Raw genomic sequence first — 18,344 nt, 5'->3', positions numbered from 1 at the left:
TATATTTGTCTGTGGCAGATCAAATAGTACTGGTGAAACCTTATACAAGTAAGGATGTTAAACATGCCATGTTTAGCATAGATGGGAATAAAAGTGCAGGTCCTGATGGTTACAGTAGTGATTTTTTCAAAAAAGCTAGGGAAGTAGTAGGTGATGATGTTACTAAGGCAGTACTTGAATACTTGGAGAATGAGAGATTACTTAAGCAGATTAATGCTACCATTATCTCACTTATTCCTAAGGTGGAGTGCCCTCAGCTAGCTAGCCAGTTCAGACCTATCTCCTGCTGTAATGTATAGTACAAATGCATCTCCAAAATCTTATGTGTCAGATTGAGGAAAACATTGTCTTTGTTGGTTGCTGGGAATCAGGCTGCATTTGTGGAGGGAAGGTCTTTGATACACAATGTCCTCATATGTCATGACTTAATGAGACACTACAAGAGAAAGACATCTCCTAGATGTCTCATTAAGATGGATTTAAGGAAAGCATACGACATGGTAAGTTGGGAATTTGTGGAGGAAGCTTTGAGAGAGTATGGGTTTTCAATACCTATGTAAAATTGATAATGTGTTGCATTACTACCACTGTTTTCATTTAAGGTAAATGAAGAAGGATGTGGATACTTTGAGGGGAAGAGGGGTTTTTGACGCAAGGGGATCCAATTTCCCCTCTGATCTTTGTATTGGTTATGGAGTATTTGACAAGAACTTTGAACAAAGTTAGCAAGCATCCGGACTTCACCTTTCACTCAATGTGTCAGGCACTCAAATTATCCCACTTAATATTTGTGGATGACTTAATGATCTTTTGTTCAGGTGATCTTAAGTCCATTAGGAGGGTCCTGGAGGCTATGCACCATTTTAGTAGTGTAACTGGACTTCATGCTAATGTGGAGAAAAGTAATATCTTTCTAGCCGGTATGAATGAAGTGCAGGAGGAGGAAATTTTAACTTACACAGACTTTTCATTAGGAACTCTGCCTATTAGGTATTTGAGACTACCATTATTTTCCAAATAATGGAACAAAATGGATTGTCATCAACTGGAGAAGAAGATTACATTGAGGATAAAAACTGCTTACTCTAAACATCTTTCTTATGCTGGGTGGCTGCAAATAATCAATGCTGTGTTTTTCTCCATATACAATTTTTGGGGGTCTGTTTTTATACTGACACAGAGTGTACTCAAAGAAGTGGACAAGAGATGTAGGGATTATCTTTTGGGGAGTACGGAGGAGCATAAGAGGACTGCCTTGGTGGCTTGGGACAAGGAGTGTGCGTCTAAGAGGTATGGTGGATTGAATATTAAAAACTATAGAACATGGAACATTGTTGTTGTGGGAAAATTACTATTGCAAATAGCTGGGAAACTAGATTCTTTATGGATCAGGTGGACCCATGGGATATATATGAAGAATGGAGAATAGATATGGGCTCACCAAACACCAGCTGACTGCAGTTGGTATCGGAAGAAATTGACTGCACTAAGGCCCCTCATGAATCAGTGGTATCAGGGGACACCCAGTACATGCTTACACATAATGGGAGATACTCTTTCACCAGGAGTTATAATGCTTTGCTGGGAACAGAAGTGAGACTGCAGGAAGCTGAGCTGATATGGACTAGATTGATGCAACCTAAGCGTAGGTTTATTTTGTGGCTCGCCAATCAGGACAAATTGCTTACAAAAGAGAGGATGCAGAGGCTGCAGATTTAACATGTTGCTTGTGTGATGTAGGTGTTGTGGAATCTCAACTCCATCTGTTTGCTACTTGTACCTGGGCAGTCGAGGTAAGGAAAAATATGTGTACTTGGTCAGGCCTGCCTTTACAACAGTTAGGAGTTAAACCACATATGACTTGGATACAGAGTAAGCATTGGCCAAAGATCAAGAAGGAGCTAGTAACTGCCTTATGGGGTGCCATGATTTATAATCTTTGCCATGCCAGGAACTGGAAATTGTATAGAAATACCACTGTTAGCTGTAGTTGTGTTACAGAACAGATCCAGAAGGATATGAGGAATAGATTGGGAGGCATGAAAAATTCAAAGAGAAATTATAAGTATAGGGATCTAATTCATAGAATCTGTGGATAGTGGTTGTTTGCTCTGTAGATGATGCGAGAAAAACTTATGTGAGTTTTAAGACACTAAGATCATCTCTTACAAGAACAATTGCAAAAAAGAAAAAAGAGAGAACGAAAAGAGATCAAAAAGGACATAAACATCTCAAAAGAAGGGAAGAAAGTTATTAAGCTATGGGATACTATAACTAAAGTATAACTGTTATAGAAGGTAATCAAACAGGCCAGATTATATCTTTCAGGTCCACAAATATGTGAGGCCAATAAAAATCAATTCACTAAAATTAATCATCAACGCGACTCAATTTAGTAACACACCCAACCAAAAAGGACATAAGCTTAATTGCATTTATAACGATAAAATTAATGCCAGATCAATTAATTGATCAGTCAAGAGAAAACGATCCACACAAACATACATCAGATGAAATAAAGGGGCATATGTGGATGTGAATGAGTACCATATCTTTTTTCGAGATAATCAGAGTCCCATTGCAGTAGTGCCTTCAACGGTAATGATTAGTTGTTTTCTCGTCATGTGTGCTAAATATTTTGCAGGTTGATTGTTGTTATGCATTTATGATTCTATTTATTGTATATCATACAAGTTCAGGGATAGGGATGGGATTGCGAATATAATTTTGTTAGATTTAAGATGGACCTCTACAAGACTAGCTCAATCCATGTTCTTCAAACCCAAAGGTCAGTTAGAGTTTGTTGGATGCTACTTCACCCTAAACTTTAACTCACAATCTCTAGCCTCTAACAATCTCTAATAGACCTTAGGATTTGAAGAACATGGTTTGGGATCTTCTTATAGATGCTCATCTTAAACCCAGTAAAATTGTGATTTCTACAAGTGCCCATACTTAAATGCTTGTCGGAGTATAGGTTTGACGAAACTCAAAGGCAAGACTTGAATTACACAAAAATAGAGCTTCCATCCTTCTACTTATGTGGCTTAGTGAAGAATTGCATTGTTCGTCTATCCTTTGCATTTGTGACTTTGTGAGAAACAACTTGTATAGATAACCAAAGATGTCGTCCTCCAGAGATTGCCTCCATTGTTGAAGATTTTCATTTCTTAGGTGTCAATGTTGTTGATCTTCCTCAAGGCGACCATAGCAACTGACTTCACTTTTTGCAGATCTAATGTATGATAGAAGAAATGAAGGACACATTTGGTCTCATCTTCTGTGCCAAATTTGTTAGCAAAAAATATTTCAAGTTATGAAAATTAACAACATTCACAAACAAAGAAAATATAAACATAGGGCAGCCCGGTGCACTACCACAAAGTCTATTGTCGTAGCCTGCCTTACCTTCCATTTCAGCTAGAGACTGTTTTCAAGGCTTGAACCCGTGACCTCCTGTTCACATGGCAACAACTTTACCGGTTACTCCAAGGCTCCCCTTCACAAACAAACAAAATATGAAGAAAAATAATTTTATTCACGACTCTTTATGAGTAAAATTTTATATATTACCTTATTTTTCTCTCCTAATTTTTTCTCCCTGATACGAGAATATTTCAAGTTATGAAAATTAACAACATTCACAAACAAACAAAATATGAAGAAAAATAATTTTATTTATGACTCTTGTAAGTCCAATTTTATGTATTTCCTAGATTTTTCTCTCCTAATTTTTTTCTCCCTGATACGAGGGCCATTAGTAGCATATTTATTAAATATAAGATGATTTAAACCCCCTTGAGGTATTTGATCTCCAAGAATGTTGAACAATACTGAGTTGATCTTGAGGAAGAACGTGTTCCTTGATTGCTTTGATGCCTCTTTGTAAATATCTAGGAGTTCATAGAATTTTCGGGATGCCTCCGAAATGGAATATATAATCTTTATAGGTGTAACTTAGAGTTTAGAGTGAAATAGTCTCCAACAAACTCTAATGGACCTTTTTGTTTGAAGAACCTAGATTGGGCTAGTTTTGTAGAGGCCCATCTTAAATCCAACAAAACTACATTTTCAATCCCAACCCTATTATCACCGAACTTGTATACTATATAATAAATCGAATCATAAGCACAAAACAACAATCAACCTGCAAAATCTTTAGCACACATGACGGGAAAACAACTAATCGTTGCCGTTGAAGGCACCGCTGCAATGGGACCTTACTGGCAAACAATTATGTCCGATTATCTCGGAAAAATGATACGGTACTCATTTGCATCCACATACGCCCCCTTTATTTCATGTGATGTATGTTTATGTTGATCGTTTTCTCTTGATTGATTAATTAATTGATCTGTTAATTTCATTGTTATAAATGCAATTAACCTTATTTCCTTTTTGGTTTGGTGTGTGACTGAAATTGAGTTGCGTTGATGATTAATTTTAGTGAAATTGATTTTTATTGGACTGACATATTTGTGGACCTAAAAGTTATAATCTGGCCTGGTTGATTACCTTCTATAACAATTATACTTTAGTTATAGTATCCAATAGCTTAATAACTTCCTTTCCTTGTTTTGAGATGTTTATGTCTCTTTTGATCTCTTTTCGTTCTCTTTTTTTTTTTTTGCATGGGATGATCTTAGTGTCTTAAAACTCACATAAGTTTTTCTCGCATCATCTACAGAGCAAACAATTATTGTCTATCCGACTCCAAGGTTCTTTTTGTTTCACTTTAGTAATTTTAGATAGAGGAGTCAACTGATTAGCTTTAGCTTGAATGACTAATGAAAATGCTACTGGTTTGGGGTTCTTCAAATTCGTTGTTTGCTTTTGTTTATCAATCAAACCAGTTTCTAGAACATTTTTACTGCTGGAGTGTAGGTGTTGTAGAAATTTTCATATGCGTATCCCATTGAGAGAATGGGATTGTTCCAAAATACTCTCATGATGATTGTACACTAAATTGACTGCTCTACAACATCAACAATCGTGGTGCTTCTTAACTGTTCAAAGATTTGCTTCTCCTAGATCTTTTATTTTGAAATCGTTTTTCTCCAGATAGCGTGGTTGTTTGATTTCCTTAATTGTCCGGTTCTAGAACTTAGAAGAAGACAACCAAGAGTGTTGTCATCCACCCAATCACCAACGCAAAAAAACTTAAGTTTCCAAGTGTTAAATATTTCTTTTGTACTGTTGTGGTGGTAGCATTTTTTTACTCTCTCTATCTCTAACGTTCACTAAACCCACGATCACTGCCCCTTGACCGGCTTACGCTGGCGACGGCATCGGAGCGCCGGTAACAGGCAAGGATAATTCCCACTCCCCCCCTTCTCTCTCCCAGTTCTCTCTACCCTCTTCTCTCTCCCGTTTCTTGTCCCCCTCCATTGTTCGAACCACTCGTGATTTCGCCGGCGGTCAAGGTCGCCGGCGGCTCGACTCCGGCGACACAGCAGCGCGTAACTCCGGTCACAAGCGACCGATCCGACGGGTCCATCTGACGGTCCTTCTGGTTCCGACCAGATCTAGTTCCCACAACTTCGAATTCCGGAGGCACTCCGGTGAAGCTCCAGCCAATTATTCCGGCGACCAGTTTCAGCATCAGTTTGCTGGGAACCAACATAGCACGCAAGAAAAGAGGATTTGGTCTACAAGCGTAACCCGGTGACTTCTAACCTTTGCTATTTCATTCTTCGTATAATTTCTAGTATTATCTCCTGTTTCTTGACTTGCGCTTAATTTGTTGGGATTGTCTGTTGTCGTATATTTCCGGTTTATTCCATTGATCGACTTTGTTATAATCGGTGGGTTTGACTTTTTCTTTATTATTACATATTATATACTGTGCTTGTGCTTTCTATTTCCTGTTGTTGCTTGATTACTGTCGTTGTGTGTTTTTCTGGGAGTTGTGGCTGTGGGCATTGATGGTAGGATAGGGTCATGTTCGAGGGGGTTGGGGCGGGGGCCTGTGTTGAGGGTAGGGGAGAGGGGGTTAGGCCCAACGTTAAGGGAGGCAGAGGAAGACGGGTTGCTAGAGTTGATAGGCTACGGGTTGGGTCTTGGAATATAGGTACTCTGCAGGGTAAGTCTATAGAGCTAGTGAAAATTCTTAGAAAAAGGAGGATCAATATTGCGTGTGTGCAGGAGACTAAGTGGGTAGGGTCTAAGGCTAGGGATGTGGATGGTTACAAGCTGTGGTACTCTGGTAGCGACGGGGCCTGATGAGATCCCTATGGATTTTTGGAAGTTCTCTGGGGAGGATGACTTTAAGGTGGTTGACTGAATTATTTAACGACATTTTCAAGTCGGTGAAAATGTCCGAGGCTTGGAGATGGAGTACTATGATCCCTCTTTATAAGAATAAGGGTGACATTCAGAGTTGCAATAACTATAGAGGTATTAAGTTATTGAGCCACACTATAAAGATTTGGGAGAGAGTGGTCGAGTTAAGGTTGAGGAGGATAATGGCTATCTCGGAAAATCAGTTTGGATTTATGCCCGGGCGCTTGACGACGGAGGCAATTCACCTGGTGCAGAGACAGGTGGAACAGTATACGGAAAGGAAAAGAGATCTGCACATGGTGTTTATCGACTTGGAGAAGGTGTATGACAAAGTCCCTAGGGAGGTGCTTTGGAGATGCTTGGAGGCGAGTGGGGTACCGGTGGCGTATATTAGAGCAATCAAGGACATGTATAATGGAGCTAAGACTCAGGTGAGGACGGCGGGAGGAGACTCAGAGCATTTTTCTGTCTTGACGGGGTTGCATCAGGGTTCCACTCTTAGCCCATTTTTGTTTGTCTTGGTGATGGATGTGTTGACGCGGCGTATTCAAGGAGAGGTGCCTTGGTGTATGTTTTTTGCAGATGATGTAGTTTTGATTGATGAGACGCAGGGGTGTGTGAATGATAAATTAGAGGTGTGGAGATGGACTCTTGAGTCTAAAGGGTTCAGGTTGAGCAGGAGTAAGACAAAATATTTGGAATGTAAGTTTAATGACGTGAGGCAGGAAGACGGGGTGTTAGTAAGGTTGGATTCCCAGACGGTGTGTAAGAGGGACAGTTTCAAGTATCTGGGGTCCATGATTAGGGGAATGGTGAGATTGACGAGGATGTCTTCCATCGTATTGGAGCGGGATGGATGAAGTGGAAGCTCGCCTCGGGGGTGTTATATGACAGGAAGGTGCCGCCCAAGCTTAAAGGCAAATTCTACAGGGTGGCAGTCCAGTCAGCCATGTTGTATGGAGCGGAATGTTGGCCAGTTAAGAACTCTCACATTTAAAAATTAAAGGTGGTGGAAATGCGGATGTTGCATTGGATGTGTGGGCTTAATAGGGGTGGTAGAGTTCGAAATGAGACTATTCGGGAAAAGGTTGGAGTGGCTTTGGTGGAGGACAAGATGCGGGAAGTCCGATTGAGATGGTTCGGGCATATGATAAGGAGGGGCACGGATGCCCCAGTTCGTTGGTGTGAGAAGCTTGGTTTGGATGGTTTCAGGCGGGATAGGGGTAGGCCGAAGAAATACTAGAGAGAGGTGATCAGGCGGGACATGGAGCAGTTACAGCTCACTGAGGACATGACCCTAGATAGGAAGATCTGGAGGGCGCGGATTAGGATAGAAAGCTAGTGCCAGTTTGAGTCGTTGGGGTAGGACATTACTTGGTAGATGTATTATTCTTACTAGGACACTTTGTTGTATGCTTTATTACGAATGTGTTTACTATTCTTTGTTTATTATCCCTTGTGGGTGGCATATTTTTGTCTTGACATCTTGTTCCATGTTTTATTAAGTATTTGTGTATTATTCCTTGTCTTGAGCCGGAGGTCTATCGGAAACAGCCTTTCTACTTTCTTGAAGTAGTGGTATGGACTACATCTTAACCCCCAGACCCCACTATGTGGGAATACACTGGGTTTGTTGTTGTTGTTGTGGTGGTGGTGGTAGCCTTTTCTGTTTTCTTTAAGTCTTAATTTGATGCTGTGAAACTATATCTTGATAGGAAATGTCAATGTATGCTGTCTTTGATTGATAGGCTTTTGTAAAACTTTCAGGTCCTTCACTGAAGCTGATTCAATCGAACAGGTTTGTAAATTCGTATTTCATGTTGTAGGCCACTTTTTTGTCTTTAGTATTCCATGATGGTGGTTGTAATGTCAAAGATACTGTACTCTTGAATAGGAGAGATGATATTCCATTGCAGCATGAGTTGAAGGCAATAATCATTTCTTATTTTTCTTTTAGCTAATTTTATCTTTCCTATGTTGAATTTCCAGAACCAATCTGCTGGCGCTACAGAGCAGTTGTTGGTGGTCTTTTATGCGCACGATCTCTCCAGTGGTTTGTATCCATTTTTAGTAATTACCTTTTTTGTTGGCTAACCTAACTGCAACTTAAGTATGAACAGTAGTTTTGTCATTCACGTAGAAGGACCATCTTCAGATCCTGTTTCAATCTGAACTAGAAAAAGGATGTATGAGACTAAATCATTTTGTACAAATCTTTATGGGCATTTTATGGACTGTTTTGTATAGTTGGCAGCATTCCCACCATTTTTAGAACAATCTTCTTCTTTGATCCTCGTGTGCTCCATGTTTAGAGAAATTTTTTATTCCAGGATGTGATTTCCATATGTCGAATCTTTACATGCAACAGAAGAATTTGTTAAATTTGTGTGATTCGCATGAGCCATGAAGTAGACAAATACTTTTTTGTAGTTGGTAGTTGGTACAGTAAATTTAAAATTTCACTTGAATAAGTTCCTTTTTTTTCTTGATTGATTTTTTCATTATATTCCCAAATTTTTGGTAGTATAGTACACTAGGACTTCAGTATGCTCTCTTTTTGCTTAATCTCTTCTGATCCTGTGGCACTGTATCATCTAAAACCTCCTATTCGGTGAGAATCCAACATCCACCCCCATGAACCAAAACAAATGTAAGAGTCCTTCCTCAGCAACATAAAACTTTGATGGGGATATTGTGTCCTAATTTAATATTTGGAGGATTCTTTCACCTCTCCTTACTTAAGAATATGCGTATTTTTCTTTTTCTCTCTGGTTGAAGTTTCATTTTTTCCCATCTTCCATTTCACCATATCAAACACAGGTTGCACGTTACAAAGAAGTGGCTGGACAAGAAACATAGATATGTTTTCCGAGTGGCTATCAGCTCTACCTTTCTCAGGTGGTGGTTTCAATGATGCTTTAGTTGCTGAAGGCCTTGCTGAAGCATTGATGGTATGTTTTACTGTTTATGGTGTTTCGAAAATGAGTATGCCATTTTGGGTATTATGAACAGTAGTTTCGTTTTGCTTGATATTGTTACACATATACTGTTTTTTTTTTTTACACGCTTTCCGCTTTGTGCCTCCTTTTGCTTTCTTGGGAGTCCTCTAGGAGGTCCATATGATTATTATAATCTGCACCGTTCGCCAATCCAGCTAACTTGGGATTGAGGTGTAATTGTTGTTGCTCTTTACTATGCTACTGCTGTTCAGAATAGTGAGGATAAGTTTCAGTTCACCTAAAACTTTGTAGATGTGTAGAAATCGTAGTTATTTTAGACAATTAACCAGTAAATTATTGCTTGTTTTTACTCCTTTGTCTTTTATTTGAATGCCTTATTGATCATATGATATTTTATAGAGGGAAATCAGCAGAAAGGTATTTGTCTTGCGCTGGTGAACTGCCAACTTAAACTGAAGAAGGGCACTTTCCTTCTCGTTACATAGATTCAACTGTTTTTTGTCCGTTTTTGTTTTTTGTTTGGAAGCACTTTGGTCTTGCTCTATTTAATCTTTATTCAAACGATTTTCTTTCCCAGTTCATATACTGGGTTGACTTCTACTTCATATCGTAACAATAAGTTATACTCATTTATGATACATTCTAGATATAGTCTGACTTGTGCATTGACTAGGACTAGAAAGTTACTTTACCTTGCAAAAAGAAGACGAGATTAGTTAGTTTGAATGAGCTAATATACTTGACTTTGTTGAAATTACATCGAAGTAGTAGTTGGAAGATGTAAAAGGGTATACATATGTCACTTCAACAATCAGCATATCATATTTAATATTATAATGTGAACATATCATAAAGTTACTTTACCTTGCAAAAAGAAGACGAGATTAGTAAGTTTGAATGAGCTATATACTTGACTTTGTTGAAATTACATCGAAGTAGTAGTTGTGTATATATGTCGCTTCAACATCAACATATCATATTTAATATTGTTATGTGAGCATGCCATTTAGTGTTCTCTTTGGAAGGGATAGAACAGAGGGTAAGTTAGTAAAACAATAGAGAGAGTAATAGGCTCTATTTTGATTCTCGTATATCCTCCCCTTGTTCTCTGAATAGGTTAAGCATTTTAGTAGTTGCATTAGTTGGTTCACATAAATGTCGGCTAACTTAAATTTACAAGTGCTTCAAAAGCTTTATCTCTGCTCTATCTATGTTGTATTATATCGTTCTCCCAGGTGGCGTTTGCTTTAGACAAAGGTTTGGTATTTGCTTATAAAATTAGTTTGGTTTTCTTTCTTCAAGAAAAAATAAGAAGAGTGTTTGGACTTGGTTTTGTGAAAATTGATTTTGGCTTTTTTTTTTTAAATAACCGTGGTGTCCGGGACAACTTGCTCGCACCTCGACTAATTCCACGGGATACCTGCGACCTCCCACCAACAACATGTACCAGGTAACTCTATCCACCAAGCCTAGAACAGATTGGAAGAAATTACCTACTGTTTGACTCTGTTGGGAATTGAACCTGAGATCTCATGGTGCTCAACCCAACTTCATTGAACCACTAGGCTATACCCTTGGGTGCAGATATTGATTTTATTTTTAGGAGTTTTGGTTTTGCTCTCTTTTTGGGTTGAAGATATCATAAAGCCCTAAAACTTATTAGAGACTTCCAAAATTGGTGAATATATAAAGAATTACCTCCTTTTTCTTATAGATGGGTGAGTAGGTTTGTCAGGAGATCAAGAGTAGTCTACATGCATGATTGTACGCATATGATCTTTTGTACACATGCTTTGGCAGCATCTTGGTGATTAATACATTGAAATTTGATTTAGTATAAGCGTGTGTTTTTAATTTAAAACAGATCTAAACTGACTAACCCTCCATTGAAGGATGAAGAGGGGGTGGGTTTGGGGCAAAGGCAACAAGTCAAAAAGCTTCTGAAGTTGAAACAGAAATGTCAATGTGATGTTTTCTGTGGAGTTGGTCACTGTTTTTATTTGGTACAAAAATCAGCGAAATGGTTGCCAATACTAACAACCCCAAGTTTGTTATCAACCTATACCGTGCCGTAGGAGGAATTGATTACATAGTGGACGGAATTTCTGTTCATGTTAGATCGCAATGTAAATTGAACTGTTCCTACTTTGCTCACATAGCCTTTCTTGCAGAACACAAATATGTTTCTTCCTCATACTGCATGTATATATTTCACTTGCTTGATGTTTTATTCAGGTGTTTTCTTCACACAATGGAAGTCAAACTCAACAAAATGCTGATGGGCAAAGACATTGCATACTTGTTGCTGCAAGTAAACCTTATCTGTTGCCTACAGCAGTTACTCAAATTCTGAAGCAGAGGGGAATCATTGAACATACCAGTAATGTTGTACTAGCTGATGCTGAGACAGTTGCAAAGGCATTTCCTCGGGTACTGGTTGATAGCCCTTTTTTCTTCAAAGTTATGGTGCTTCCCTCATATTCCTCCGCTGAGTGTTTGTCTTTTCTTGCAGTGCTCTGTTTCCCTCTCTGTTATATGTCCAAGGAAACTTCCGAAATTAAGAGCAATATATAATGCGGTAATTATGGACAATTTTTCATTGAGCTTTTCCCTTGTTTTGGGTTGACTATATACTGAAGTTTAGCTAGTGATACACAGTAATTACTGTTTGTATGTCCATTCAAACTCATGTAAGATTTTAATTGTTTCACCCTCGTGTAAAAAATTTTGTTTACTAATATGAAGATGTGAGTAGTTTAATGCAAAATTCTAAAATATTATTTAATAGAAAGAGTACACAGATTTTTTCTATAAAGTTTTTGTTTAATCTGATTTTATATTATTCAAGCGAAAATAAATTCATTATGTTCACCATTAATTAAAAATTTTGGCGGCCTAAATTGAGCTCAAAGGCTTCATTAGCCTCCCCTTGAGCCACCCCTGCATTCCAATTGTTCAAAACTATGAATTTAGGATAGCAAATCTGAATTTGATTGCAGTGGGGAACCAAGAATTTATACCCAGGGGATTCAAGAAAACAATAAAATGTCTTTTTGGGGTTTGAACTTGTGATCTATAGCAATATTAGAATGTTGTTGCAAGCTTCACTGGATTTTTTTCCTTATATCAAGGGGATTCCACAACTTATATAAAAAGGGAAGCCTAGTGCACTAAAGTTGCCGCTATGCGCAGGGTCACGAGGAAGGGCTCCACCACAAGAGTATATTGTACGCAGCCTTACCTTGCATTTCTGCCACAAACTATTCCACAACTTACATATAACCAAAAAAAAATCATTATTTTCCTATTTGCATAGTACATTTTTTCAATAAAGGGCATTCAATTACTCAACTTAGCTCCACCACTATTTTATAGTTTACACGACATTATAATTTGTTATTGTTTTGTCTTTAATAGAGAGAAGGGGAGCCTTGGAGTAACTGGTAAAGTTGCTACCATGTGACCAGGAGGTCACGGGTTCAAGCCTTGGAAACAGCCTCTGACATAAATGCAAGGTAAGACTGCGTACGATACACCCTTGTGGAGCCCTTCCCCGGACACCGCGCATAGCGGTAGCTTTAATGCACCGGGCTACCCTTTTCTTTGTCTTTAATAGAGAGGTGATCTATGGTGAAGTTTATAGTCCCAATTTTGTCAACTTATTGTGCTTGTTTAACACAAGTAAGATTTACCAAGTGCTCCAGAAAGTAGGTTCCCGTCACCGTTGAGAGAATGATGCTTTCTTTTATCTAAAATTGAGAATGTGAAACATCCCATAGGAGTGGAGAAATGTCCAGCTTCATCATGGGGAAGTGTGACAACTTGCTAAAAAGTATAAGTGGTCAATAGATGTTGCGAACTCTTTTAGGTCATTATGGATAAGTTATTGATTTCTCGGTGGTTATCTTGAAATTCCCCATCCTAATATTCTTGCTTGACATACTAAGTTGTGATTTCTGTCTTTAGATCCTCATTCAGAAGAATAAATTTAAATGCTGCTGACTTGGCATGCAAATACTAACCTGGTTGAGTTTTAGTGCTGGTGATTTGAAGTAGGAAGCATATTGCCCATCATTTTAGTTGCCTATACTAAGTGTGAACTTGTCTTGATTCAGGGAAAACGTAATTCGCAAACAGCTGACCCGCCCGTTGATACGTCTAAGAATCCGAATTTTCTTGTATTAATTTCTGAAGATTTCAGCGAGGCTTGTGCTGCTTTCAGTGACACTGAAATGGAAAGTTTGGCATCAAACCAGAGCCTGGTTGAAATGGATACGTCTTCGGTGCCTCCAGTTTCCGGGCCAACAGCAACTTCTAATCCATCAGGTCAGGCAAATTCTGGAACTTCGTGAATCACCTTCTTCTACATTGTGGGTTTATTATGAGATTATGGTGGGATATGTTTAGATGGTATCACACTTCTTGGGTAATGCCAAGAACTGTGAAAGATCTGATGCTTATTTGGAAGAGTAGGAGAGGAAGGAGAAGACGAAGGGGCCTGGAACATGGTTCCGATCGTGTAGAGTCGAGTTTCTTGGAGTTGAGGAGTAGTCTCCGCTCCCTTATTTTCTTTTGGTGTAAATATTAAGTTCCTTGCTTTTAGAGAATTGGATGGAGTTTGTAGAGAATCGTACTTTGTAGTGTATTGTGTATACGGCCGTTTTGGTCATGTTTATGAATGAAAATACTTCCACTTGATCAAAAATAAAAATTAAAAATTACATGCCTGGTATGAGTGTTTTCTCTGGATAGTGTTACATTATAGATATGCCTGATTCATTTTAGATGTCCTTTTAGTGTTGAAAGAAGATTATTTTGTGAATATGAAATGAGAAGTACCCTCTAGAGGATAAGTCAACAATTGAATGCATAAGTGAAAGGGAGCAATGCTGCACTGCATCTGCAAGGGTCGGGCGAGCTGTGAAATAGACCAATGCAATGCTGCACTGCATCTGCAAGGGTCGGGCGAGCTGTGAAATAGACCAATCATTTGACACCGTAGTGAAGTCAGAAATACCACAGTATATCTCACGCTTCTGGAAAATTTTATTAGTCGGATATAATTTGGGTTTAAAAACCAAATGATAATACTAAATAGCAATAGCACTAATTATTTCCATTTTGTTCTTCCTTATGCTGTTGCTGATTAATTTATTTCAATTGCTGATGTTGAGCTAGACCTGTTAGGTAGATGACTGCTTGCTTTGTGGATACAGTTCCTCTATTGCTAAGCGTGGCTAATATATGTCTATCTCCTTGTCTCAGTTGCTTGAGACATAAAAGTAGATGGACCTTTTTCTCCCCTTAATTTCATCTTGTCCTTTTCTGAAGTTGGGTTGAGTTGTATTTCTGCTTGAATACAGTCTTACTTTTCACTTACAAATTAATGCAAGTCCAAATTAATCAATATCTTTTTCAACATATGTAGACTGCTTCTGTGTCGATAGTATTTGGTTCATAAATCTCATGTAGAGCATCCTATGATATATTGGTGATTCACTGAGTTTTGTTGAAGGAGCTGTGACTCTTTTCCATGTACCTTTCAGTTATGAATCAACAACCAATTTCAGCTGGAAGTATTCCTGCTGCAATGGTAAATATTGTAAGCTTCAATAACTTGTTTCTTTGCTTGTCATTTGGATGAGGTGTTTGCTTTGCTATAACTCCATAAAGCATTGTGGATGTCATGATCTTATTACATATTTCTTCAGGAGCCCCTCATGGTAACCTCTGTTAGTGGACCTGCACCTCCACGGATTCCTACTTCTCAAGTCGCCGCCGTCTCACAAAGTGGTTTGCCTATTTCTGTTTTTGAGGAGATGGTCCCGGATAATGAAAATACTAAGCCAACAACACCTATTGTCAGTGTGATGACACAGTCCTTAGGTCCATTTACTGGTGCAGCTGCAAATATTGTAATATTGAATGGAGTGACTTCTGCTATACCTGCTGCTCCATCTGTATTAATATCTGGGCAACAAGGTGTCACATCAATGACTGGGTTTGATCCATTTGGCAGAACTAGTCAGATAGCTCAAACCCCTGTTACTGTATTAACGTCCGGGCAACTAGGTGTCACATCAATGAGTGGGTTTGCTCCATGTGCCAGAACTGATCCGATAAATCAAAACTCCATTCCTGAATCACTAACTTCAATGGCTCCCAGTACGTCTGGGAATTCAAACCTTTGTATTTCCCAACTGTTGAGTAATATCCAAGGAGGCACTGGTGCAGGCAATCAAACAACACCTGTAATGAGTGAAGGTAATCTTCCTAGGTGTCAAATTATGCAAAGCGGAATAGGCATGCACCCGAATGTGCCAAGTGAAATGGGTACCGGTATGCGTTCGGGAATTGGCACTATGATGCCTAATCCAGAGAGGACTCAACAAGGACAGCCTAGAATATTGCCTCTTGGCAGGAATAACAGTGCAGAGGCTCACATGTCTGGGAATTCAAACCCTTGCATTTCCCCATTGTTGAGTAATAACCATCGAGACATTGGTGCGGGTAGTCAAACAGCACCTGTAATGATTGAAAATTTTCCTAGGTCTCAAATGATGCAAAGTAGGAGAGGCAGGCACCAGAATGTGCCGAGGGGAATGGGTACTGGTATCCTTTCGGGAATTGGCACGATGATGCCTACTCCGAGGATGACTCGACAAGGACAGTCTGGAATATTGCCTCTTGGCAGGAATAACACTGGAGAGGCTAACATGTCTCTATCTCATCAGCAAACATCGGTTACATTTCCATTAGCCCAATCAAGTTACGTCAAATTCTGGGAGGTAACGCCAAAATCTGTATGGCAGATAGGACTTAAATTTGAACTATTTTAAAGAGTGTGCCATATTTAGTTTTTTCCTGATTTTTTTATGCTGATAGTTGGTACCTTGATTTTAAGATAAATAAGTTTGTGATTCATAAATTGATCAGCGCTACCATCTGTGATGTCAATTCTACATTGGATGCGCCTAAAACTCTATGTAGTGGTTATTTTTTCTTCTTGCAGTGATCTGGAAAGCATATGGATTAGAATAAGACGTGTTACTATTGAAAAAAAAAGAAAAATTTCAAGAATTTTCTATTATTTGGTGTGACCTTGTCGTCATTGTAGTATAACAACAGAGTTCTATAAGCCGAAAGATCTGTATGGTGATAGAGGTTTGTTGTTTACTGCACATATCTGTGTTGACTACTGACAGAATCTTTTAAGGGGCTTTCCTGAAGTCACTTTGAAGGTTTCAATTGACTGCTAATGTCTTGCTCCATTTCCTGACACCACCCGTGCAATTATTACGTCCAACTTTCATCCATCAATATCTGGGGATTTGTTCTTGTAAAGTCTGAATTGATTCTTTTGTCTGTCCCAGTTCAACTTTCTTTTATTAGTGACTCAGTGTCGAGATTTTGTTTTGGATTATGAACAGTATAAGCTAGCAGAAAATAAAGCTGAGAAACCAGAGGATGGCACATTGAGAGGAAGGGAGGGGGTTCACCATGCAAAATGCAATCTATTATGCTTCCAAGTCCGTGGGATAAATTATTGAACAATACGTAAAAATGAAAGTTGCAAGATGAGGTTTAAGCTTATAGTCCTACACCCCTGGATGAGTCCTGATTTTTTCTGGTAAAATATGAATATTAAACTAAGTAGTTTTTAAGAAGACACTCAAACCAAAGGTAGTTAACATCATAAGATGGCAAAGTGGAGAAGGCTCAAGTACTATGAGCAAGACATGATTAACAGGCTTTTTGGCACATCAAGAAAGTCAACAGTCAGAAAGTGCCATATATCTTTCTTTGTTGAACCAGAGATAATGCTAGGCATCTTACTTTTTCTATTAAAATATGATGCTTTCTATAATCTTCTATGCTTATTCTAATGACCTAATCTTCCTTGACAATTTGGAGAGGTGCTAAGAGTTGTTTCATATGCATTGCAAAAAACGACTTGTACTATTTCTGCATGATGTTACTTCAGTTTTATTTACTTGCATCGTAACCAAACTTTTGTCAATTACCTAATTCGTTTCCTTTTTGTTAGGGAGAAATAGGATGTTTTAAATGGTCCTGTACTTTGTTTTTTAGGTAAAGAAACCTTTGTTAGCGCTGACTTTCCAAGAAACTATAATAAGGACTGGTAAAGAACCAACAGCGTAGAACTTTGGGGTTCTCATAGCACAACTATGAACAGCAGAATGTGTTTAGTATGGTTATTTCCTTATGAATTGCATGAATTCAAGTTATTGACAATATTGCTTGTTATTGCTATATATTCAGATATATTTTCAGTGTATGTTTCTCAATTCAACTTTTGGTGAACCTTTTTAGTCATCCACATGGTTTATTCTTTTTGGTTCCAATAGTTGTCCTTAGAGATTAACTGCAGGCGATTGCGTTTTAACCTGATGTTGATGAAGCATTGCTAACTTTATGATGAAAATGTTTCAAGGGGACTTATATGTACCGAGATTGAGTGAACCTGTTGTGAGACTACAGGTATGTTTAAATTTGTCGCGTGGGAAGTCGGTATTTAGAAATTATTTCCTTTTAATAGTTTCGTTGTTAAATTTTAAAACCCACAGGATGGCACTCCAATTTTCATTTGATATATAAAGTAGTGTGTTGAGGTGTTATGTAGTTTTGATTCCAAGGCTTTGGTCTAATGGTAAGCGCACAATGCATGATGTGTAGTCTAGGCACACATCACGCATTTGAACCTTGCTCCAGACAAAGGCCTGGTATTTAAGTGGAGAAGGACAGAGGGTCCGACTCATTATCCACCGAGTTTCAAACCTTGAGCCAGTGACCCTCAGGGATTGCTCAGTTACTTTTTTCAAAAAAAAAAAAAAAAAAACTAGTGAAATTCCATTTTCATGCTCTAAAATGTTTATTTGATTCCTTGCTGATTGAGTAAGATCTTGTGGTTTATTTTCTCTTGTGGCAGGGCTACATGAGAGCTTCAGCTTCTGAATCGTAAGTTACATTTTCATTAATGCTTGCTTTAACTATCCAACGTTTACAATTTAAGTTGATTGCTACGGTAGTAACCCCCCTGTTGCTCCCAATGCCATGCCAAGATATTTATTAGGTGAAGCT

At 38.5% G+C, this 18,344-nt stretch overlaps 1 protein-coding gene across 22 annotated transcripts in view; it reads left to right on the top strand.

Moving 5' to 3' along the window:
- Positions 1–18,344, top strand: part of LOC107847611 (mediator of RNA polymerase II transcription subunit 25) — a 34,508-nt gene that overhangs the window by 9,896 nt on the left and 6,268 nt on the right. For 17 of the 22 annotated variants that reach the window (XR_007047072.1, XM_047399375.1, XM_047399374.1 and 14 more), the window contains 10 exons: positions 8,050–8,080; positions 8,272–8,335; positions 9,103–9,233; positions 11,478–11,672; positions 11,755–11,820; positions 13,358–13,568; positions 14,789–14,844; positions 14,954–16,030; positions 17,697–17,744; positions 18,193–18,221. Coding sequence is in view for 18 of the 22 variants with exons in the window: in XM_047399375.1 (XP_047255331.1) it covers positions 8,050–8,080; positions 8,272–8,335; positions 9,103–9,233; positions 11,478–11,672; positions 11,755–11,820; positions 13,358–13,568; positions 14,789–14,844; positions 14,954–16,030; positions 17,697–17,744; positions 18,193–18,221 (1,908 nt within the window). In the remaining 4 variants the exon portion in view is untranslated. The other 5 variants (XR_007047073.1, XR_007047075.1, XR_007047074.1 and 2 more) reach the window with 3 other exon arrangements.

This window comes from Capsicum annuum, chromosome 11, assembly GCF_002878395.1.
Source record: "Capsicum annuum cultivar UCD-10X-F1 chromosome 11, UCD10Xv1.1, whole genome shotgun sequence".
Taxonomy (NCBI): Eukaryota; Viridiplantae; Streptophyta; class Magnoliopsida; order Solanales; family Solanaceae; genus Capsicum; species Capsicum annuum.
The sequence above is the reverse complement of the archived record's forward strand: the minus strand, read 5'-3'. Positions and strand labels throughout refer to the sequence as shown.